The sequence below is a fragment of the Leptonychotes weddellii genome, chromosome 7 (genome assembly GCF_054177405.1).
Source record: "Leptonychotes weddellii isolate Sample4059 chromosome 7, ASM5417740v2, whole genome shotgun sequence".
Classification (NCBI taxonomy): Eukaryota; Metazoa; Chordata; class Mammalia; order Carnivora; family Phocidae; genus Leptonychotes; species Leptonychotes weddellii.
Genome location: NC_138375.1, coordinates 117,487,996 through 117,514,551, shown reverse-complemented (window position 1 = coordinate 117,514,551; position 26,556 = coordinate 117,487,996). Strand labels below are relative to the sequence as shown.

General features: G+C 35.8%; 1 protein-coding gene across 3 annotated transcripts in view; it reads right to left on the bottom strand.

The window, feature by feature from the left end:
* Positions 1-26,556, bottom strand: part of FNIP1 (folliculin interacting protein 1) — a 150,019-nt gene that overhangs the window by 41,591 nt on the left and 81,872 nt on the right. For 2 of the 3 annotated variants that reach the window (XM_081827108.1, XM_081827109.1), the window contains exons 4-10: positions 23,773-23,873; positions 22,924-22,998; positions 17,576-17,667; positions 11,240-11,323; positions 10,001-10,072; positions 5,278-5,413; positions 2,743-2,944 (exon numbers count right to left, since the gene is read on the bottom strand). In XM_081827108.1, the coding sequence (XP_081683234.1) occupies positions 2,743-2,944; positions 5,278-5,413; positions 10,001-10,072; positions 11,240-11,323; positions 17,576-17,667; positions 22,924-22,998; positions 23,773-23,873 (762 nt within the window). The remainder of the gene's footprint in view (positions 1-2,742; positions 2,945-5,277; positions 5,414-10,000; positions 10,073-11,239; positions 11,324-17,575; positions 17,668-22,923; positions 22,999-23,772; positions 23,874-26,556) is intronic. The other variant, XM_081827110.1, reaches the window with a different exon arrangement.

Here is a 26,556-nt window from a genome sequence, read left to right as displayed (position 1 = left end):
TATAAAATGGTCAAAGCATTAAAACATTTAAAAAGTAATCTTTAATGAGTTCTATATTGCCTGAATATTTCAAGTTTTATGCAAAACTTGAACCAATTCTCCCAGTAACTCAAAACGTCAGTTCAGCCGCAGCTAAATATTGTGTATTCACTTTGGCAACATCAGATTTTTTACAAAAAGGGACAGCCGCCAACTGAAGAAAATGTCACCAAGGTCTAACTTCTGAAAGCCTAAGTGAAAATGGCCTTTACTCATTTGTTCAAATAAAGATGTAGTGCTAATGATCTATTTGTCCTTTAGCGGATTTAATGTGAATAACAAACATCAATGTATTCTCTAGAGGCAGATGAGCCTCAGTCACTGCTGGGCTACTGAAATGCATCCTCTGCTTTCCAGACCTTTCTAACTGGTCTTCCTCTCTCTAGCCTCTTATTCTACGCTCTTAAAAAACATACTGCTAAATGAATCTTCCTAAAGCACAATTTGGAGACAGCTTTAGTAACAAAGTCAAAACTTCTAGCTAGCATTCTAGATTCTTTGTGGTCTGGCTCCCATTAATTCTGCCAGCCATACCATCTACTACCCCTCTTCTATCCTTTCCCTTCCACATACTGTCAATGGGATTAAGAATTTAGTTATACCCACTGATTCATTACTTTAACTTCCTGGGAATCTCTTCTTAAAAATAATATGGAAACTTCACCACGATGTTAATTACAGTGTAGCTATAATTGTGAAAAAGTAGAAATGACCTAATAGAAAAACTGTTACTTAACTTGAGGAAATCCTCTCAAATATATTTAAGAACACTTTACAATGACACGAGAAATGTATATGTTACAATGATGAGTTTTTAAAAATAGGCCACATCATTAAATATGGACACAGAACAATCCCAATGAAGTAAAAAAAACAATATACATAGAAAAGGCCTGGGAACGCTTTCAGGAAAATGTTACAGAGTTATTTTGGGTGGCAATTTTCTTGCTATTTAGCTACATCCAATTTTCAAAGCTTTATGTTTAAAAAATCCTACATATCCTTTAAGATGCAGTCCAGATGAAACATCTTCTCAATACGAAGTCATTTCCTATGAACAACTTTGCTTGTCTTTCTTTTTTATTCTTATGTCCTATCTTGTATTCACCATCTTCTTACTTGTATATAAATTTATTATATACACTATCAGCAGCATTAGACACAACTGATCACTCCTACCTTCTTAAAACATTCCATTCATTTGGCTCCCCTCAAAAAAGTATTCTATCTTGTTTTTCCTATTACTTGAATGGCCAATCCCACCTCCTTCTGTGGTTCTTTCTCAACTCTTCAAATTTTAACTGAAATACTCCACAAATCAAGCCTAGGATCTCCTCTCCTTTCTTCTATCCCTCAGTTTCATGGCTTTAAATACCATCAATACATTGTTGACTAGCTAGCCTGGACCTTTCCCCTAAACTCTAGACTCATATAACCACTTAGATGTCCAAGAGGCATTTCAAACACCTGACTTTCCTCCACCCAATCTGTCCCATTTTAGTACTGGCAACTCCATCCTTCTTACTGCTCAAGTGAAAAATCTCAAGCCAACCTGTACTGTTCTCTTTCTCGTATACCCCAATTCAGTTCATCAACTAGTCTCATTAGCTCTATTTTCAAAACATATCCAGAATCCAACCACTGCTCATCAATTCTAACTAAATTGGTTTGAGTATCCACCATCTCTCAATGGATCACTGCAACAGCCTCCTAATTGGTTCCCACAGCATCCACCTTTGCCTCTAGAAATCTATTCTTCACAAGCAATAAGAGTGATCCTCATAAATAATGTCATTCCTCTGCATGAAACTCTCCAATGATTTCCTGTCTTTCTTAAGGGTAAATGCCAGTGCTCTTACAATGGTATCCTAGAAGTCCCTACATAATCTGAAGTTTCTTCTAAACCAGCCACTTTGGCCTCCTTACTTTGCTCAAGCATCAGGGTTATTCCTGACACAGTCCTTTGCCCTGCCTGGAAAATTCTTCCCTCAGATAATTGTACCTCACTTCTTCCATATCTCTGGATCAAATGTCATTTTAACAGGAGCCTTCATGACCAGCCAACAAAAATTAGAAGAACTCCACCCAGCATTCCTTATAAACCTGTTTTATTTTTCTCCACAGCATTTATTACCATCAAAAATCATATATTTGGGGCACCTGGATGGCTTAATTGGTTAAGTGTCTGACTCTTGATTTTGGCTCAGGTCATGATCTCAGGGTCATGAGATAGAGCCCTGCATCGGGCTCTGCGCTGGGCATGGAGCCTGCTTAAGATTCTCTCTCTCCCTCTTCCTCTGCCCTTCTCCCTGCTTGTACATGCATGCTCTCTCTCTCTCTCAAAAAAAAAAAAAATTTATAATAATAAAATTTAAAAAAACATATATATTCATTTGTTTGTTTGCTGTCTCATGAGGTCCAGAGTGTTGCTTTTTTCCCATATTATCTTCAGTTGCTAGTGCTTGCCACATTACAGGCCCTCAGACATTTATTGAATGAACAGATGAATGACTTTATAACATTTATTAAGTAGTAAGCTCCTTGAAAAGAGTTGAAGTCTATTTTGCATCTCCAGAGCACTTTGTAGGGTACTTGTACTTGTTAATTTTTCTGCCAAGTGAATAAACATAATACTAAACTAGAAAAATAAGATTCAGAGGAAAATAAAGGACATAAACAAACCAACAATATGACTATGCTCACCTGTTCTATTGCACTCTTTAGTTTGTTCATGTGGCTTTCAAAGAGAGGAAAATGTGAAAAAAAGAACTCATTAAATTTGTTATTTTCATCTTCATCTTTGGATAATGAAAAGATTACCCCAATTGCAATCTTCTTTTTCCTCACAATTCCTGGGTTAGGGCCACAGCTTTCATCTGATAGATTAAAGCTTTCTTCTATAGACCTTAAAAATAAATGTTTTTTTAAATTAAAAAATATAAAAATAATTAAATTCACAATTTAATTCCTTGCTAATTAAATGTAGACTAAAGATCTTTTTCTGTTTTATCAAGTAAATCTAAAAATGCATATCAACTGTTATCTCTTTAAGAAATCTACTGGCTATTCCTTCATGCTCACTTTTTTATAGGAAATTTTAACAGACAGTCAGATTGGGAACATTTTTGTTCAATTAGAAGTCACTAAAAAAGGAGATAACCTCCAAATCATAACCAATCTAAAAAGGCCTGAATTTTCAGGTTTATAGATGAGTCTGATATAATTCACTGTTCTGTGATCTACTTGTGTTTCTCCTTTTGATTCCAGAAATAAAATTTAAAAAATCAAGGACTAAAGGGAATAAATAAAAGGGGAAACAAGAAGCTGCATTATCTATAGTTGCTTAACATAGACTAAAAAAAAGATCTTTCAAGAATGATTTAACTTGCGTAATTACAAACATGAAAAACTGAAATATCAAAACATGCAGTACATTAATCAAACACCTAAACAGAAGAGTTAAAACTATAAAACTTTTAGAAAAAAATAGGGTAGGGGCGCCTGGGTGGCTCAGTCGGTTGAGCGACTGCCTTCGGCTCAGGTCATGATCCTGGAGTCCCGGGATCGAGTCCCGCATCGGGCTCCCGGCTCGGCGGGGAGCCCGCTTCTCCCTCTGACCCTCCCCCCTCTCATGCTGTTTCTCTCTTGCTCGCTCTCTAATAAATAAATAAAATCTTAAAAAAAAAAAAAAAGAAAAAATAGGGTAAAAGTTTTATGATATTGAATTTGGCAACGACTTCCTGGATATGACACCCAAAAGTACAGATACCAAAAGAAAAAAGAGATAAACTGGACTACATAAAATTAAAAACTGCTGTGTATCAAAGGACACTGTCAACAGAATGAACAGACTACCCATGGAATGGGAAAAAATACTGCCAAGCATATGTCTGATAAAGGATTAGTATCTAGAATATATAAGGAACTCCTATACCTCAACAACAAAAAAAACAAACAACCTAAATAAAAAATGGGCACAACACTTGTACAGACATTTCTCCAAAAGACAGACACATGGCCAAAAAGCACACACAAAAAAATACTCAATATCACTAGCCATTAGTGAAATGCAAATCAAAACCACAATGAGATACCACTTCACACCCACTAGGATGGCTATTATCCAAAAAACAAAAAATGACTATTGGAAAGAATGTGGGGAAATTAGAATTCTTGTGCATTTGTGGTAAGAATGTAAAAATGTAACAGCCACTGTAGAAAACAGTATGGAATTTCTTCAAAAATTTAACCATAGAATTACCCTATCACCCAGCAATTCCACTTCTGGGTATATACCCAAAAAGAATGAAAGGAGGGACTCAAAGAGGGTATTTGTATACCCATGTTCATATCAGCATTATTTGCAAAAGCCAAAAGGTGGAAGCAATCCAATTAGCAATAATCGCACTTTGGATAAGCTCCATTGGCTACTCTGCTGTCACTGTGCAAAGCTAGGTGGAAGCAAACCAAATGTCCATCAACAGATAAGTGGATAAATAAAATGTGATACATACATACAATGGAATATTAATCAGCCCTAAAAAGGGATAAAATCCTGATACATGCAACAACATGGATGAACCTTGAAGACATGCTAAGTGAAATAAGCTACACATAAAAGGACAAATATTGTATGATTCCACTTATATGAGGTTTCTAAAGTATTTCTCAAATTCAGAGAGACAAAAAATAATTTTTTGAATGGTAGATGCCAGGAGCCAAGGGTGGGGAGGAATGGGGAGTTACTGTTTAATGCATACAGCTTCAGTCTGGGGAAATAAAAAAGTTCTGGACATGCACAGCAACGATGGTTGCACAACAGTGTGAAGTTACTTATAAGGTCACTGAACTATACACTCATACCGGTTAAAACTACCAATAATTTTTAAAATGTAATACATTTAAAAAGTTTCAAGACTTAAAATACACAAAATATAAGCCCAGGCTCTAAAAAAAAAAAAAAAACCATTCAGAACTGTGTTTAAGGAACTATTCAGGGCACCTGGGTGGCTCGGTTGGGTGACTGCCTTCAGCTCAGGTCATAATACTGGAGTCCCAGGATCGAGTCCCAAGTTGGGCTCCCTGCTCAGCGGGGAGTCTGCTTCTCCCTCTGACCCTCCCCCCCCATGCTCTCTCTCTCTCTCTCTCTCTTTCTCATTCTTTCTCTCAAATAAATAAAATCTTAAAAAAAAATAAGGACCTATTCAATTTTATTATAAAGTGAAGGTTCCAACTTACCATCTAGGAAATACCCCATTCTCCAAACTTGTTGTTTGGCTGCGTCGCCAACGTCGCTGGTAACTGCTGGCACAACTTCGGGTAAGTGAGGAGTTTGGAGAGGGAAATGGTGTAATAAGCAAGCTGCTGAGAGATGCTGACAAGTCAAAATAAAAACAAGTATAACGTAAGCATTTAAAAATACGTCAATAATAACTAATCTTTTTTTTAAGATTTTATTTATTTGAGAGAGAGAGATAGCAAGAGAGAGTACAAGCAGGGGGAGGGAAAAAGGGATAGGAGGAAGCAGGCTTTCCGCTGAGCAGGGAGCATGACATGGGGCTCAATCTCAGAACCCTGGGATCGTGACCTGAGCCGAAGGCAGAAGCTTAACCAACTGAGCCACCCAGAGGCCCCAAGATAAATTTCTTTTTAACAAATTTAACAGTAGTGACTCAAATTTTTCATTTTGCTTCATGAGCTTCTAAACTTTCCATTTAAAAAAATAATGTCATTGTTGGAGTGAAGTCCCAGAGGAGAAAAATCATATACTAATAGTGCATTGGCAAGAGACTCTGAGACATTCCCCTTTTTATATTATTACTCCCACCCCTACTTCAGAAGAAAGGGCCAATTTAAAACAAGCATTATCTCTTTGGCCATGAGACTGTCCCCTAGCTTAGCTGAACACTTAGTCCTTAAATTAAAAGAAGTATGATGTGATTCAGGTTTTTAAAATTTAAATTCTAGTTAGTTAACATAGAGTATAATATTAGTTTCAGGTGTACAATATAGTGATTCAGCAGTTCCACACAACATACCTTGCTCATCACTACAAGTGCATGCCTTAATTCCCATCCCCTATTTAACCCATCCCCCCACCCACCTCCCTTCTGGTAACCATCAGTTCTCTGTAGTTAAGAGTCTGTTTCTTGTTTTGCTTCTCTCTCATTTTTCCCCCTTGCTCGTTTGTTTCTTAGATTCCACATATGAGTGAAAGCAAATGTATTTGTCTTTCTCTCACTGACTTTTTTCACTTAGCTCAATACTCTGTAGCTCCAACTATATTGTTGTAAATGGAAGAGTTTATTCTTTTTTATGGCTTAGTAATATTCCACTGTATAAATATACCAAATCTTCTTTATTCTACTCATCAGTTGATGGATACTCCATCTGTTTCCATAACTTGGCTACTGTAGATAATGCTGCTATAAACATGCACTGTAAACTGTATAAATGTGCATTAATTCTCTGAATTAATATTTTTATAGTACAATTGCTGGATTGCTGTCATTCATTTTAATGAAGCAGCTAGATTTTAAGAACAAAAGCTGTATTTGAAAATTAGTGTTTGAATGTCATTTGAAGATGTTATTTAAAAGCACATCATCTTATCCCTGTCACAATGGCTAGAATCAAATAAACAAGAAATAACAAGTGTTGACAAGGATATGAAGAGAAAGGACCCTCATGCACTGTTGGTGGAAATGCAAACTGGTACAGCCACTATGGAAAACAGTATGGAGGTTCCTCAAAAAACTAAAAAGCGAAATACCATATGATTCAGTAATTCCACTACTGGGTGTTTACCCAAAGAAAACAAAAACACTAATCTAAAAAGATATATGCACTCCTAAGTTTACTGCAGCATTATTTACAATAGCCAAGATATGGAAGCAATCCAAGTGTCCACTGATAGATGAAGAGATAAAGAAGATGTATACAATATTAGCCAATCATAAAATAGAATGAGATTTTGCCATTTGAAACAACACAGACAGACCCAGAGGGTATGATGCTAAGTGCAGTAAGTCAGACAGAGAAAGACATATAATATAATTTCACTTATATGTGGAATCTAAAAAACAAAACAAACAAAAAGCAGAAAGAGACCCATTAACACAGAACTGATGGTTGCCTGAGAGAAGGGGGTTGGATGGGAAGGGCAAAATGGGTAAGGGGGAGTGGGAGATACAAGCTTCCAGTTATGGAATGAGTAAGTCACAGGGATAAAAAGGACAGCATAGGGAAGAGTCAGTGGTACTGTAACTGTTGTATGGTGGTAGATGGGAGTTACACTGTGGTAAGCACAGCATAATGAGTAGAGTTGTCAAATCACTCTGCTGTACATCTAAAACAGATGTAACACTGGGTGTTAAACTATACTTACAACTATACTTCAATAAAAAGAATAAAAGTAAAATAAAAGTCCCATTAACCCTTGAACATGGATTTGAAATGTGCAGGTCCACTTACACATTTTTTTTTTCAATAAATACAGTGTAGTATTGTAAATGTATTTTCTCTTCTTTATTATTTTCTTAACCACGTTTTTCTCTACCTTATGTTATTGTAAAAATACAGTATACAATACATATAACATAAAATATATGTTAATTGACTGTTCATGTTATCAGTAAGGCTTCCAGTCAACAGTAGGCTATTAGCAGTTGAGTTTTTAGCAAGTCAAAAGTTATATACAGACTTTTTTACTGCACAGGCGGAGGAGAGGTTTGCGCCCCTCACCCCTGCATTACTCAAGGGTCAACTGTACTCATGAATTGTTTCTGCACAGGTAGTCAAGCCTCTGAATGTTTAACCCCTTTCCGTAACAGTCATGACTATACCTACTAAGATCCAAAAAGAGAAAATCTTATAGATTACTCTCTGAAGCATTCTAAGGGCTGAAAGACATTCCAATAGAACCCATTATGGTTATAATTGCTGCAATCCCCTAATTGTGAGGATTATTCTCTTCCCAAAACCCCCTCTCTCCAGAAACTCTTTTTCTTGCCTGGAGTGTCAAAAGCTACAACCCTTTGTTTTTCCTTAGACTAGGAATCCTCTCCTTCTCTATGTTGGATCTAGAGAGGAAAAGACATTAAGGGCTTGCTTTTGTTTGGCAATATTTTAAATTCCCATCTTCATAATTACACCACATACTGAAAATTTCTGAGGTAATCAAAAACAGGGAAGCACATCAGATGATATATTACTTTTGGACATCAGGAGTGAAAACTAAAAGCCTGTCATTATGAAGATCTGTTCATTTCAATTCTCGCTAACAAATCCAATGATAAAGGTTAGAGCTTTATGTGCCATACAACTATCTGGATAGTCAATGAATTAATTCTAAACCATTTCCTTGAAAAGACCACATTTTTATCAGTATTATAAGTAAGTATTGTAAAACTCTGTAGTCTAAGACTGGATATGTATAACTAACCTGGGTATGGCTTCAGTGAAAAATCAAATGCTAATCTAAATTTGGAAAAAACTATGTGTTACCAAATTCTGGTATTAAAAATAACCCTACTGGAAAAAGAAGAAGATACACAATTAATTTAAAAGGTGTATGTGAATTTATGGCTTGAAAAAGATTTACAGATCTATCCAGCCAGGCCCTTCAATTTATAGCTAAAGAAAATGAAGTACAGATATTAATTTATCACCTCTAAAATCTTGGATAAAATAATAAGAACTAAATTCCTATCACAGAAGAGAAAACTAAATCTCTAGATTACATAGAAGCAATGAGTATTAGAAGAAATATACAGTAGATTAGTTCCTAAGAACAAAAATAAAAAAGTCAATTAGAAAAGGGTGAGATTATTTGAAAGATCAAGATTTTTCATATTAGAGAAGTAGTTCTCAACTCTAGCTATCCATCAGAATGAGGTATTGAGTTTTTCATTTTGTTTTGTTTTTCAAATACAGTTGCATAAGCCTTTCTCTAGGCTACATGATAGTCTTGGAGTACAGTTTAGGCATGTGAAACTTTTTTTTAAACCTCTTGTTATTCTAATGCATACCTAGGGATTACAATTCTGGTAAATTTGGACTTCCCATCTATACTCAAAACTGAATTATAAACAATTTAGACAGCAGAGCCATATAATGTGACAGTTCATATGGATAAAACACAGTGGATAAAAGTTTCTCATACCTAACAATAATGCAAGCCTAAGATACTCCTTTCTTTTACGCTATCTCTGGGCCCTGACAAACACTTTTCCTTTTAACTGGAAAGCCCTTCTTCCATGCCTTTGCCTGGATAACTCCTACTTAATTCTCAAAACACAACTCAAGTATTATCCTTCTGTAAAGCATTACTGGCGCCCTGCCCCTGGCCAAGGCTAAGTTAGGTTTCCTTTCCCTAAACCTCTCTGCACAGGTCTATCAGAACACACCACACAATGAAGGACAATTTTCCTGACTGTTCTCTCTGTAAACTCTGGGCTCCTTAAAGGTAGAATGTGAGGTTTACTTTTTTTTTTTTTTTTCTTTTAATCTCTTGCATGTTTCAATAAAGGTTAGTCCATATTTTGGAGTCCATATTTGAAAGCAATATATATATAACATTGGTTCAAAATGCCTAAGCTTTTCTGGGCAAGAGACAGTCTGACAACTTAAAACTCCAGTTAAGAGCAAGCAGATATAAGCAAATGTGTTTTTTCTACTATGCCATTTAAGCCATCTCTTGAGCAACATTTTTTTCTTATACTGGCTAAGTCTAAGCCAATGTCCATTCATCTAGGCCGTACTCCACCAGGCACATGTAACACTAAACATGAAAATTTTAAATTTTACATATTTCTCTGTCATTACAATTCTCTTATAAGGCTAATATCAATACCAACAAACTGTGTACACGAAATTGGATGATAAAGGAAAAAATAAAAATCATTGTAGGCTAACAGTGATCTCATAAGAAAACTAGATTAACACATGAACCTGGCATTACCAGAGCGTGCTATGCCACTGTCTCTGTCTTCATTCAGCTCTCTTCCAGGCATGTCCATTGGGTTGCTGTGAACTGTGAATTAAGACAAAACTCTCAGTTAAAGCATATAATGCTATTCAGCGTGACGTTGCTTCTGTTATACAGCAAATGAAATCATGCTCATCTCACTGCATTCCTTTATTTTTTTCAATAGCATGGCACAAACCCAACACCAAGAGCTATTACTCAGTTGAACAAGCTTTGAGATCTAGGTGAAGATTGACATATAATATGAAAATATGATATAATATCTAAAGCAAGGGATGACTAAAAGGAAGATACTCACAATACGCTACTAAATGACTAAAAAGCATGCTACTGAACAATAAGAATGATTCCTGCAGGCAAATAATGGGTATATGATGGTTCACTTTACTATTCTGCCAATATTAATGTATCTTTAAAAATTCCTCAAAATAAAAATTTTAAGAAAATTGTTTGAATAGTATGATCCAAATTAAATTATGTGTTTTTTTAGAAAGGTTCATTCTAGCTGACACATGGCTAATATAATTTTTTGCCCATTTTTCATATTTTTCAAATTTTCTGTAATAAATATGTATTGTTCCTATCTCATATTTGTAAGGAAAGTAAATATTAATTAAAACAAAAAGTCAGATACAACTCCCTGGATACAAGGCATAAACACACTCTATAATCATCAATTTAATGACATAAATACACTCACATATACCTTTTAGAGGTCAATATAGTGGTGCTTGTTCATCTAAATCTTAGCTCTAAGAGAAATCATTCTTATGGAATAACACAGATCAGAAATTTTAAAATAATAACAGAGGACATTTTCTGCAATTGGTGAACTATGAGTACACAAAATTACTCAGCCATGGAAACAAGAGAGTGTCACATGAGAAATTCTAGCTGGTATTATAAGAAATAATGTTCATACTAAAATTTGGTTTAGGATTCTAAAGTTAAAATCATTATTTTATAATGAGATAAGAAATAACAAACTGAAATTTCATGAAAATGTCAATTCTACTGATAACTGAAAATTTCTGGAAAGTTTTAAGAACATACTCAGTAGAAAGGAATTAAGTTATTACACTTGCTAAACAATGTTTTCTTAACCACACCCTCCCCAAATGCATTTATCTGCTCTCTTGTTTCCACAGCTTAACTACAGATTCTAGCCACTGGAGCACACCAACTAGTCTACCCACACAGCACATTGCAAACCTGCAAAGAAAGAGGCGCTCCTGATCAGGCGGAGCGGACCCTGTTCAGAGAATGCCCGCCTGGGGCTGCAGAACTGTGAAAGACCTACATGGCAAAAACGTAAAATATATATGAAAGAGGGCTGTTAGAGAAGCCACAAAGCGTCAGGAATAAAGGGTGAGCTTAGGCAGCACAAATGCAGACCAAGAGATATGGATAGAAGCTTTTAAACTGAGTAAGAATAATTCAAGCTGGCGTCCCTTCTTTAAAACAGGATGGTTTCTCTCTGGTCATAGCTTATGTCAAACAACAATTTCGTGCCTACTTACTAATAAATCTGTATATAATAATAACCTTCCACTATACAAGGTAAAAGTTATTTCAAATGTTCAATCCTTTCTAACCTAAAACAATGCTTTTAAAGATTCAAAAAAGCACAGTAATGTTATCTAAATAATTTGACATTTGCCAAATAAATTTATCTTTTAAAAAGTCAGGTTTTTTTTTTTTTTTAAGATTTTATTTATTTATTTGAGAGAGCCCGTGCACGAGAGAGCATGAGAGAGAGAGAAAATGAGAGAGAAAGCATGAGCTGGGGGTGGGGGGCAAAGGAAGAGAGAAAAGCAGACTCCCGGCTGAGCATGGAGCCCGCAGTGGGGCTCGATCGCAGGACCATGGGACCATGACCTGAGTTGAAGGCAGACACTTAACCGACTGAACCACCCAGCTACCCCAAAAAGTCAGTTTTAAGATTACAGCATTCTCCTGCCCCTGCAGTAAAGAGAAAAACCACCTAAGTGCTTGGCTGAGAAAAGAGAACACAACATATAACAAAGAGCAGAAAAGGGATCTACTGACAAATAGGTATCAAACTTGTTTTTTCTAACCTGGTGAAGTTACAAAGTAACTAACTTTGGAAGAAAGCAAAGTTCCTAAACCAAAAGTCAGCCACAATGGAAGCAGGAACACTAACGCAACCCATCAGGGCCAGACTCCCAGCTGTCCAGAAAATATGGCTGCCACACACTGGACCAAACACAGAGTCTGAAGACTCAAAGGGGCAACATTATAGCCTGGAAACAAGCAGCTGGGTTGCCTGCTATGCTTAATCAAGATGGCCTGAAGAGCCACCTAGGAGGTTACCCAGGACAGAATAGGGGCTTTCTGTTTTATCAAGTGACAAATGTATTTTTCAAATTGCTAATGGATATTTTTCTACAACAAGAATTTCTAAAATTATAGTGCATTTGCAGCAATCTTTCTGTGTTTCAACTGTTCAGCTCTTTCTTCAATTCTCTCTAGCTACTTCAAAACTTATCTACTCTCTTTAAACTCCTTCCCTATCTACCTCCTTCCTTACTTTCAGGATATGACTGTCTCCCTCATATGCATGTGTGCACACAAACAAAATTTACTAGATAGGAACTCTCCTGTTTCCTACCACCTTGTCTCCAAACTTAATCAAATTCTGGCCCACCTGTCTCCTTCCTGCTAGAGTTAGGAACCCACTCCTCCCTCCCTTCCAAAGCTAATTCTGTGTCAGCTAGGGCCTTCAAAAATCTCACTTTACCACTTCTCTCTCTACCCTTACCCTCCTTATAACCTCCTATTCCATCAACATTTAAACACAGTCAAAACTAGTGGTGCCTGGGTGGCTCAGTTGAGCCTCCGACTCCTGATTTCGGCTCAGGTCATGATCTCAGGGTTGTGAGATCGAGCCCCGCATCAGGCTCCAACGCTGAGCTTGGAGCCTCCTAAGATTGTCTCTCTCCCTGCCCCCCCTTCTCAAAAAAATAAAACAAAAAAGTTATTTAAAAAAGCACAGTCAAAACTATTCTCTCCATATATCTAATCTTATATAGTTCAATAGTTCTTAAAATGTGGTCTAAAGACTCCTTGGGGTCCTTGCAACCCTTTCAGGGGTCTGTATAAAACTGTATTTTCTTTTTTTCTTTTTTAAAGATTTTATTTATTTGACAGAGAGAGACACAGCGAGAGAGGGAACACAAGCAGGGGGAGTGGGAGAGGGAGAGGCAGGCTTCCCGCAGAGCAGAGAGCCCGATGTGGGGCTCGATCCCAGGACCCTGGGATCATGACCTGAGCCGAAGGCAGACGCCTAATGACTGAGCCACCCAGGTGCCCCCTAAAAACTGTATTTTCTTAATACATGTCAACCAAAACAACATAGTACGAGAGAATGAATGCAGAAGTAGATATAAGGATTAAGTTGTATTCTATTAAGCCAGAAATGAAGGAGTTTTGCAAAAATGTAAAACAATGCCACTCTCATTAAATTTTCATGGAAAATAGTCATTTCATAACATGTATTTATATTAACATGAAAAAAGTTGTTTTTTTAATGACTTAATAAATTTTAAAATATTGTTTTAATTTTTAATACATCATATATCAATAAAGGTAACCCACATAAACAAAAGCTCTCTGTGTTCCTCAGTAATTTCTAAATGCGTAAAAGGTCCTGAGACCAAAAAGAACCACTGCTTAAATCTTGGAAGAAAGAATGACCTCTGAGTCCCTCCTCAACTCTGGCTTCTATTCTCTCCACTGAAACTGCTCACATAGGCCACCAAAAGCCTTCCTACTGATTAATGCAGTCCATACTCTTATATTACCTTATTATATATTTGATGCTGACTAAATTACACTTTGAACTTTTCCCCACAGTTCCCAATGATTACACACTAGGTTTTTTCCTTAATCCTCTTATGTGCTTCTCTTCACCTACTCCTTCCTTCTTTAAGCCAGCATTCCCCAGGATTTTATCCTCAACAACCTTTCCTTCTCATTATTTAAGATTCCTAGGTCACCTCATTCATTCTTACACTTTCACTTATCATTTATAAGTTAATGCTTCACAAATCCATGGTAGATACAGCTAACTGTCTAAGAAAGAACTGTGTTCTCCCTTCTATTTTATCAAGTAGTTTCTGAGAAGTTACCCAGCTAGGGATCTTATTTCTAAAATCACCTTATATTATAGGTGAAGCCATGTGATTAGTTACCACTAACAGAATGTGAACAAAACTGATATAGGTCATGTTCACACTGAGATTGGTTATGAAATGGATGTGCCTTTTCAATACTCAATTCCTTTCCAATGGCTTCATGCAGCTGAGCACAACCTTGGAAACCACATGTTGAAAAAGGCAGAACTCCAAGAAGGAAGGAGATTGGACCTCTGAAACACTGCTTGGAGAAAAACTGTTTATCAATGAGGAACATCCTTTTGAACTTCACATGACTGGGAAAAAAAAACAAAACTCTACTGCTTTAAAATTATGACATGCTCACTAATTTTTATGTTATAGCACCTACCACTACATCTACTAACGAACTATAATGGATATCTTTACTTGAATAACCAACCAATACTTCCGTTCCAACATACATAAACCTAAAGTCACCAATTCCTAATTTCTTCTGTTCCTTCTATTGAATGGCACCAATATCCAAGCAATTACACAGACAGTAAAGTGCCACACTTGATTCCTCCTTTCTCCTCCCTTCTTCCATCTAATTTCCAAGTCCTGTCCATTCTATTTCCCATAATGAACCTCTCAACAACTCTCTGTCCTCACTGACACAGTCTTATTCTAGGTCTCCAGTATCTGTCACTTGGATTATCAGAAGGACTCTTCTATTACAGATCTTTTCCTCAATCCCATTGGTTCACTTGAATCCTTTTCCACTGCAATTAGAATACTCTTTTGTAGATATAAAGCTAATCTGATCATATTTCTCTATTCTGACAACTCCTCTGTGGTCACCTTCAGAATGCACCGCAAAGATCTCCAGCTATAAGGAGTATAATTGACTAAGTACCCCAAGCTGATGTGTTCTGACATCTGTTGTGATGTTTGTGCAAGGCCACATATCCCAAAGGCTGTTCCTAGCCAGGGACTGATCACAGCAGAAATAGTAAGGCAGACACATTTTGGCAACACATTAACAATGAACTTTGACTTAAATACTTGGTAGGATAGGACACTTCCATTCAATCTTCTTTCATTTGGGGTCAGACTTGCATCACAATCTGAGGGCTCTCTTGACCTTTCCCAGCTCCCTCCTCATTTTCTCTTACATTGTCATTTTTCCTAATATTATCCTTGCATACTTAATCGTGTCTTGCACCTGTTAAAAAACAGGTAGAGGACCCAAACTAACACACCCTCACTACTATCCAACTGCTTAAAGCCTAAGTTCAAATTCCTCACTACAGCCCAAAGCACCCTTTGTCATCAACTTCCTACTCACTTTTTTATTTCTTTTAACTCTCTTTACTCCTATTCTTTGCTCCATCAAAGAAGGGGATTTATTCACCTTCTTTCCTCATGCTATCATCTCTTGCTCCTAGGTCTGTGTACACACTACTGCTTTTTCCTAGAATATTTCTGTGCCCAAACACAGGGCTAATCCTTCCAGGTTAGGCTTCACTTCTTCAAGAAAGTCTGGGACTCTCCAGGACTGGATTAGGTACTCTTCCTCATTTCTATCACACCATGCTCTTTAGCATGTCCAAGAATTAACTGCACTCTAGTATAACTGTTGTATTACTTGTGTGATTCCCACTAACTACTGTATTACTTGTGTGATTCCCACCGTTGAGGCAGGAAGTTGTCTGCTTCGCCACTGCACCCTCAGGGACTAGCAGAGTGCTTAGCATAGAAGAGGTGCTTGAGAAATATTTGCTGATTAACTGGAAATGTAAAGAAAATAAGAAATGGTACTCAAATATCCTTGATTCACAATTACAAACGTGAAAGTAAAAGCCACTCATTATTTAAAGTCTACACTTTTTTAATGGATTAATTTCCTATCCTGTATTAAAACAGAGAAGATGAGTGTATTTAGTATCCATAAGGTAATTTACTATTTTAAGTGATAATGGATTTGTATTACTAAAATAAATAGCTTTTAATTAACCTCTTGAGCTTTGGAAAGTATCAAATTACAAAGAAAAAAGATTCAGTTATCTCCTTGTCACATTTTTACTTTATTAAAACCAATGAAATAGGGGCGCCTGGGTGGCTCAGATGGTTAAGCGTCTGCCTTCGGCTCAGGTCATGATCCCAGGGTCCTGGGATCGAGTCCCGCATCGGGCTCTCTGCTCCTTGGGAGCCTGCTTCTCCCTCTGCCTCTCTCTCTCATGAATAAATAAATAAAATCTTAAAAAAAAAAACAAAACAATGAAATAACTAATCATTTGAGTTATGAAAAAGCAGTACTATTTTTCTAAAAAATGTACAAACTTTCTTTTTTAAAAAGACTTATTTTGAGAGAGAGAGGAAGAGCATGAGAGCAGGGGGAGGGGCAGAGAGAATCTCAAGCAGACTCACCACTGAGCACAGAGCCCGACACAGGGCTTCATCTCACAACCCTGAGATCCTGACCTGAGCCGAAATCAAGAGCTGGACGCTTAACCAACTGAGCCACCCAGGCTCCCCAAAATATGCAAACTTTCTAAAGTACATGCCTGACACTGTAATTAGCCCATACCACTTGCTGAATAAATGGTTGTTCGTTTGAATGAACATAAATTATAAAAAATAATAGAATGCAATATGGTTCAAGTTGGAAGAAAAACTGTTTCCTGCTTATATATATAACTAATATTTATTAAAATCAATTTGAAATAAAAATTCTCACTAAATAAAGAAAAAGAGAAGTATTTATCCTAGTCTAATTGCTGTCCACGTTCTGGCATGTTAGTTATTTATGTACCAGGAATATGACCAGCATCAATTTAGTTTAGCTTTGTAGGGTAAAACAAATGACTAGAAATTTTAGGAACAGTTTGTCACTTCAAAATGTTGAACTTAAATAATAACAACAATCAACTATCCAAATTACTAACTAAGCTGTTATTTTAATAAATCTTTAAAGGAATATCAAATTTGAATATCTGCTCATCTATCTGAATTCAGGTCACAAAAATGAACACCATTTTAAAATTACTTTTATGGTTAGGGAAGAGAGAAGGGAGAAAGTGTAATACCAGTCTTCTTCAGCTGAAATATTAAAAAAAGCTGGTAAGGACTTTTTGTATCAATGACAGTGCCTTTCAAAGATGCATCAAAGTTATAAACAAGAAACAAACCAGATATATCTTCAGCAGTTTTTTTTCACATATAAAATAAATATTATGTTCAAATATACAAAAAGTATGTTTTTCAAATAATACAAATGTTATACATACTTCCAATTTAAATTCCTTTTCCACTTCTAGTATGTCAAACTCTGTGGTCTTATTAGAAGATCTACTATTAAGAAAGAACTGCAAATTCTTGTTATACTATTAACCTATATAAAACTTGTAAAACCAAAGGAACCATTTACCTATATTTCCAAGTAGTCCATTCATAACTGTGTTATTATCAGCCTTTAATGTACTGTTGTCCTGATTGATGAATTCAAGACTGTCTTGCAGCCTAAAGGGGGAAAAGAAACAATAAATTGCAAATTCATTTTATGCTCTTGATGGCAATTCTTTGCATATCTCAATGAAATTTTAAGTATAAAACTGGTTTTTTTTAAGTTTTAAGTATTCTTCTTAGTTTATAAGCATTGAATCAGGGGTTGGCAACCCCTGAGGACTAAATCCAGCCTGCTGCCTGTTTTTATAAATAAAGTTTTATTGGAAAACAGCCATGCTATGTATACAGCCATGTATGTACTGTATATGGCTGCTTTAATGCTACAATGGTAGAGCTGACAAACCAGACATACTGCCTGGCCCACAAAGCCAAAATTATTTACTATTTAGAACTTTACAGAAAAAGGTTACTGACCCTAATTTAAATTGTAAAGGCTTTCCCTCATATTTTGGACCTGAAATTATTTTCTAAACTTCTGGCAGGAAAAGAAGAAAAAAAAAAAAGACAAGACAAAAACCAACGTTATCATTAGTTCACACATTATAAATGAACTATATCACTCCTGTTAGTAAATTATTCAAAATAACAAAAATAAAATTACTTTATGCTTTTAGTACAAAGTATCTTCCTAGGGATTTTAAAAACCATCAGTAAAAAATTAGAAAAGATGAAGAAACTGAGAGGATCAGAGCTAGAATCAGAGATTCCAAAGCAGGATCTCTAATTTCTACTTTAGTGTTAAACTCTTGAAAATTAGCACTTTTAACATCAGTATTTTTTAAGCATCCATAATCCTGTGAAAAAATATCTCTCCCCTTTCCTTCCTTCCTAAAAGAAAAGTTAATAAAGAGCTATAAGTATTAGAACCTTAGCTAATAAAACCCCTGATAGGTCTTTTTGGAGCATTTACAATTAATGGAACCCTTGAGAATTTTTCTAGTTTTGAGTAGCCTCCTTGCTACCTCTCCTGCTGCTTTTGACTTTGTAACCCCACAGATTCTGGCTAGCTAGAGTTCTGATCTGGGCCCTGAAGTCCATCACTGGAATCCACTAACACCTCACCCTAACCCTAGTCCTTCATTTACTAAGTTCTGCATGTAGCCCATGATTCTAATATCAGGCCTGCCCTTGTTTCAGCTTCACTTTTCTAATCTTGGCATTCACACCTTGTGGTAATCTTGTGCCCCACCATGGGTGACCTAGGCCACTCCTGATTGCAGACTTAATTCTGCAAGGGATCTGAAAACTGAAGAGCACAATATACAGATGCTAACTCAGCATGGCATACAAAATGGAAAATCAGTATCTCATCCTAACATGGGAATGTCGTCAACATTTTACTTCCAGATATAGCTTCTAGGAGCAAATTAGAGAAAGAGAAAGCACATTTCCTATTCTTCGACTAAACTCAAATGAGAAGTAATCTGGACTCCATACAGAGAGCAGCTGAATGAATTAAAAAAAATAACACCCAACAATATGCTGCCTACAAGAGACTCAGTTCAGCTTTAAGGATACATATAGGCTCAATGTGAAGGAACAGAAAAAGATAATCCATGTAAATGGAAATAAAAAAAGAGCAGAGAAAGCTATACTTAGAAAAAATAGACTTCAAGCCAAAAACAGTAACAAGAGAGAAAAATGGTCATATAATACGAGGAGCAATTCATCAAGAAGACATAGCATGTAACAATCATAAATACAAATGCACTCAACATCAGAGCACCTAAACATATTAAGCAAACACTGACATATCTAAAGAGACAACAATGCAGTAATTAGTAAAGGACTTTAACATTCTACTTTCGACAATGAACAGATCATCCAGACAGAAAGTCAACAAAGAAATGTTGGACTTGAACCATACGCCAAATGGAACTAACAGATAAAAACATATATAGATATATCCAAGAGTAGCAGAATACCATTCTTCTCAAGTGGACATGGAACATTTTCTAATACAGATCACATGATAGGTCACAAAACAAGTTTTAGTAAATTTAAGAAGGCTGAAATCATACCAAGTACCTTTCTGACCAGAATGGTATAATACTAAAAATCAGTAACAAAAGGAAAGCTGGACAGTTCACAAATACGTGGAGATTAAACAACATGATCCTGAACAACCAATGAGTCAAAGAAGAAATCAAAAGGCAAATCAAGAAATACCTTGAAACAAATAAAAATGGAAGCACAGCATATCAAAACCTGTGAGATGTTACAAAAGCAGTTCAAAGAGGGAGGTGATAGCAATAAATGTCTACAGTAAGAAGCCAAAAAGATCTCAAATAAATGACGTTGAATTATACCTCAAAAAATGAGGAAAAAAACAAAGCCCACAGTTAGTTAGGAAGGAAGGAAATAAAGATCAATGGGAGAATAAATGAAATAGAAAAAAGAAAAATAACACTGAAGATCGATGAAACTAAGAGCTGGTTTTCTGAGGAGACAAAATCAACAAACCTTTAGCTAACTCAGAAAAAAAAAGAGAAGACTCGAATAAATGAAATCAAAAACGAAAGAGACATTACATCTGATACCATACAAATAAAAAGGATCATGAGACCACTATAAACAGTTACACACCAACAAAACAGATAACCTATAAGAAATGGATAAATTCCTAGAAACATACAACCTACCAAGAATGAATCATGAAGAAATAAAAAATCTGAACAGACCAATAATGAGTAAGGAAAATGAATCATTAATCAAAAACCTCCCAACACAGAAAAGCCAAGAGGACCACATGGTTTCCTTGGTAAATTCTACCAAACATGTGAAGAAGAATTAATGCCAATTCTACTCAAATTGTTCCAAAAATCAAAGAAGGAACAATCCCAAACTCATCTTACAAGGCCAGCATTACCCTGACACCAAGGCCAGATAAGGACATTATAAGAAAATTACAGATCACTTCTCCTGAATATTATAAATGCAAAAATTCTCCACAAAATATTAGCAAACCAAATTCAACAGAACATTAGAAGATCATTCAATATGATCAAGTGGGATTTTATCAGTGGACTGCAAGGATGCTTCAATATACACAAAGCAATAAATGAGAATTACCACATTAAAAGAATGAAAGATAAAAATCACATGATTATGTCAACAGATGCAGAAAAATCATATGACCGGGGTGCCTAGGTGGCTCACTCGGTTAAGTGTCTGCCTTCAGCTCAGGCCATGACCCTGGGGTCCTGGGAAGGAGCCCTGCATTGGGTTCCCTGCTCTGCGGGAAGCCTGCTTCTCCCCTCTCCTCCCCACTTGTGCTCTCTGTCACTATCTCTGTCTCTCTCTCTCTCAAATAAATAAATAAAAATCTTTAAAAGAAAGAGAGAAAGGAAGAGAAAGAGAGAAAAAGCATATGACAAAATACAACATCTTTCCATGAAAAAAAAAACCCTCAAAAAGTAGGTTGGAAGAACAAATATTGTTAAAATGTCCATAATACCCAAAGTCATCTATAGATTCAATGCAAGTCTTATCAAAATTCCAATGGCATTTCTCCAAGAAATAAGAGAACAATCCTAAAATTTGTACAGAGCTACAAAAGACCGTTAGTAGCCAAAGCAATCCTAAGAAAAACTATGCTACAACGCTAACATAATCAAACAGTATAGAACTGGCATAAAAATAGACACACAAACCAATGGAACAGAATTCAAGAGCCCAGAAAAAAACCCTGTATATACAGTCAACTAATATTTGATAAGGGACATTTAACTGGGAAAGGATAGTGCCTTCAATAAATGATGGGAAAACTGGATAACCACATGCAGATGAATGAAATTAGAACCCTGTCTTACACCACTCACAAAAATGAACTCAAAATTGATTAAAGATATAAACAAAAGACCCCAAAACTGCAAATCTCCTAGAAGAAACCATAGGGTTTAAAAAGCTCCTTGACAATGGTCATAGCAGCAGTTTCCTAGATATGACACAAACAGCACAAGCAACAAAAGCAAAAATAAGTAAATGGGAATACATCACACTAAAAAGCCTCTACACAGCAAATAAACAACTGATAAAATTAAAAGGCAAACTATGGAATGGTAAAAAAATATTTGCAAATCCTTTATCTGATAAAGGGTTAATATCCAAAATACATAAGTAATTCATACAAATCAATAGCAAAAAACAAACAACCTAACTAAAAAATTAATACTTCCTCTGAATATTCAGAAGAATTGAATAGACAATTTTCCAAAGAAGACATGCAAATGGCTAAGAGGTACATGAAGAGGTGCTCAATGTCACTAATCATCAGGGAAGTGCAAATCAAACCATAACAAGGTATCACCTCTCACCTTTTATAATAGCTAACATCAAAAAGACAAGAGATTATCAAGTGGTGGACAGGGTATTGAGAAAAGGGAACCCTTGTGCACTGCTGGTGGAAATGTAAATTGAGGCAGCCACTGTGAAAACAGTATGAAGTTCTTCAAAAAATTAAAAATAGAACTACCATATGATCCAGGAATCCCACTTTTGGATATATATCCAAAGGAACTAAAATGAGGATCTCAGAGATACATGCACTCAGGTGTTCACTGTGGCATTAGTGACGACCATCCATAAATGGAGACAAACTGAGTGTCTATCATCAGATGAATGGATAAAATGTCACACACACACAAAGACACACACACACACAGAAGAATATTATTTGACCATGAGAAAAGGGAATCCTGCATTTGCGACAATCTGAATGAACCTTAAGGGCATTATGCTAACTGAAATAAGTCAGACAAAGAGAGACAAACACTGTATAGTATCACTTACATGTGCAATATAAAAAACTGAACACAGAGAAACAGAAACCAGGGTGATGGTTACCAGGAGTTGAGAATGGGGGAAATGGGGAGATAAAAGTCAAAGGGTACAAACATCAATTATAGGATTATTAAGTTCTGAGATCTAATGTATAGCATGCTGACTATAGCTAATAATACTGTTATTTTATATACTTGAAAGTTGCTAAGAGAGTAAACCTTAAGTGTTCTCACCACAAAAAAGAAATGGTAATTTTGACAGGATGGAGGTGTTAGCTAATGCTATGGTGGTAATCATTTTGTAATATATAAATGTATCAAATAAATGTGTTGTACACATTAAATTTACACAATGTTGGATGTCAATTATATCTCAATAAATCTAGAAGAAAAAAGTCTGACCTCCATAAACTTTCAAACTTCAGGAAGAAAATCTCAATTTAAGCTGCAACCCTAAGAACAGTCTGTTAGTTTTCACACTTTGCACATCCTAAATAATCCATTTCTCCCAGCATTCATAATCACTTACGTATTGAGACTTCCACAGATACTGCTGCCGGTCCGTGCAGTAAAAACTTTGCTGAGCATAAGTTGTGGAGGGGAACTATGAAGAAAAAGAAAGGGACAGAGACAGAGATCAAAACTAAAACATAAAGAACTTCTCAATTTATTACAAATAAAAATGTATATGGGCGCCTGGGTGGCTTAGTTGGTTAAGTGTTGGACTCTTGACTTTGGCTCAGGTCATGGTCTCAGGGTTGCGAGATCAAGCCCCATGTCAGGCTGCATGCTGTGCATGGAGCCTGCTTAAGATTCTCTCTCTCCCAGGGGCGCCTGGGTGGCTCAGTTGGTTAAGCGTCTGCCTTCAGTTCAGATCATGGTCCCAGGGTCCTGGGATCGAGCCCCGCATCGGGCTCCCTGCTCGGCGGGAAGCTTGCTTCTCCCTCCTCCCACTCCCCCTGCTTGTGTTCCCTCTCTCGCGGTGTCTCTGTCAAATAAATAAATAAAATCTTAAAAAAAAAAAGATTCTCTCGGGCTCCCTGCTCGGCAGGGAGCCTGCTTCTCCCTCTGACCCTCCCCTCTCTCATGTGCTCTCTCTCTCTCATTCTCTCTGTCTCAAATAAATAAATAAATAAAATCTTTAAAAAAAAAAAAAAAGATTCTCTCTCTCCCTCTCCCTGTTCCCATCCCCCCCACCAAAAAAGGTATAAATCACAAAGATATCATTGCATAGTTACAACATTCATGAAGTAGCATGAAACCCATAAAACACCATAAATCTGACATGCTCAATCTGTGTGAAGACTACAGGAAATTCTCCCATCTTCAAAAATTACATGTTCTAAAATGGATTATGAAAAATCAGAAAAACCCTCACCGGATCTGATGAATTTTTAAGGTAGAACCTTTATAGCTCATTGCTACTGAGCCAAACATCATCTCTCCAAGCATATTGGCATCAGAAGAGCACCGAGAACCCTAAAAAATAACCATAACGTTAATAAAACTGCAAAATTTAAAACCTATTTCAAATACTGAATTTTACTGAAAATTCCTTTGCTACACTTATTCTACATACTTTTTTAAAAAGTGACTCTACATTGTATACACTGTTCTATAGCTTGATTTTCTTCATTTCACAATGTGTTACAGATCTAACCATATTGTTATACAAAGACTCCTTCTGAAGAGCTGCATAGTATTCTACTGTATGAAAATACCACAGTTCACCTTACTGCTGGACATTTAGGTTAATTCCAGGTTTTTATAATACTTAATGCTTAAATGAACATTGTTAACCACATCTTTTGCATATGCAATGTTTCTCCAGGGCAGAAAGTAAGAAATAGAATTCACTAAACATACAGAACAGTTTTTACCACTCCTACTGTGCAAAAGAGGTATCTATAAACATGGTAATTTATATCTATTTTGTATTTTTTAAAAGGACTTACTTAAAACATTACAATGTCTTGCTCTCAAAGAACTCCAATGAAAAGTTATTCCTTTCCATTATTCTTTAAATGTCTCTGTCATCATAGGAGTCAGAAAAAAAGTAAAATTGAACTCATCCATTTGGTTACTAATTAGATACTGTGGTAAATATCACTAATTACCCACAAAATATCTTATTCTTTACTTTTGAAGTCTAATTTGTTTCAGGGCAGCAATGTGCACCCCTCCCCCCAAATGCATTTCACAGCCTCCCTTGTAGACAAATTGTGAGTTGGTTTCTACATCCAAAAGGTTAAACTAATGGTTGGAATAGCACTTTCACAACTTATGCATTTATATGCATTCAACAAAGGCCTGGTCAATGAGATATAAATGGAAGTCACTGGAAATGGAGATGCCATATTAGGACCACAAGGCAATAATTACACATTAACTCTAGCTAAGTAGAAAGATAAGGATGCCTTGGTTTGTAAAGCCATCTTGAAACCCATGTACCATACCTAGATGGCCTTTCAGACTTGTCACGTGAACAAAATAATCCCTAGGAATAATGCAATTCCTAACTTACACAGTTATATAATAAAACAAGTGATGAGGAAGAGGACCTAAATAACTATCTAAGATAATAACTGCTTATTGTTCACAAATTTCACTAAGCCATTCCATCATAAAAAATAAAAAATTAGGAGTTTTAAAAAATATTTAAAAGATTCTTCTGATGATAACAAAGTGTTGAAGACCCCCATTTTACATGTGGAGGCCAGGGAATATATCTGCACACTATTTTTATTTTTATGTGATTCTTCTACTCTTCTGCTTATTTAATGCCCATCTGGGTTTTTAAAAAATCTATATATTTACATTGCTAGCTTTCTTAAAAAAGCATCTTCAAATAGCAATCTATTTCATTATATATAACTATTTTGTATTAGTTTTTTTAATATATATTCATTTACATATTATTTTTTCTCTCTTAGGTATTATAGTCTTAATTTTGTTTTAATAAAGACACAAAGCCAATGTTTAAGAAAAAAATCACTTCCGATATACCTGCTTACTAAAATAACTCATCTAGGGATCTGATTAAGAAAAAATTTTTATTTCAAAACACAAAGGTTTGGGTACTAAAAACAACATTTTAGGAACAGAGAGAATAATTCTTTTAATGATCAAGTGCGAAGGTTTTTTTTTTTTTTTTTTAAGATCAATGCCTATCTTCAAAACTATTATGAATTCAAGTATCAAAGCATTTACAGATTTTACTACTAAAACTGGAAAAGAGTCCTCAGAAAGCAAAATGTAGTAAAAATAAATTCATGTTTAAATTTTATTAGACCATAGAGTTTGCCAGTAAAGGTTATCTTTGCCTGCTCTAATACATACCAAATAGTTATCATGAATGTCACTGGCATGTTACATATTTTTATGAAACATAATCTATAATAAAGGTTATAATTTAAAAAGTGCTATTATCTTTCACGCTTTTTTTAAATAAGGCCTTTATTTAAAAGGTCAATTTTTTAAGTACCTATTGCTAGAAGCTTTTTATCTGTAATAATCTGTGTAGACCAAAAATAATGTTCTAGTTACCCAAAATCACATTTATCAAGTGTAGTGAACTATATGCTACAATAATTCAATGTCTCTTGCTAAAAAAGCAGATTTCCAGGACCATACTGAGCCTATATCAGAATATCTGGGCACGTAGCCTGGGAATATGAACTTTAAAAAAGAAAATCTCTAGGGATCTTGATGCAACATGAGGGTGCAATCACTCAATGCTTCAGGGTTTCTGCAATCTGGATCCAAGGGCTAATATTGATTTTTAACTGCATTGTATCAGGCAGATATGCAAGTTTACACAATTCATCAAATCAGCAAACACCCAACATGGTATAAGTATGATGATGTCACATAGCATAACACTATTAGGAACTTACTAAGGTATCATGCTTAAGCTGGAGGAGAAACAGGGGAAGACCCCTGGGGCAACTATATAGTACCTCCTAGTATCTGGATTTTAAACACTTCAGAGCTCTTTCATATACACTGTCACATTGACATGAAGAAGGGTCACTTCCCACCCAAACACAATTACTAATTACAAATAATTTAAAGACCCAGAATTCCATGTTGATATTGCTAAATATAAAATACTTGTGATTCATTCATGCAAACTTGGATGACACAAATAAATTCACATAGA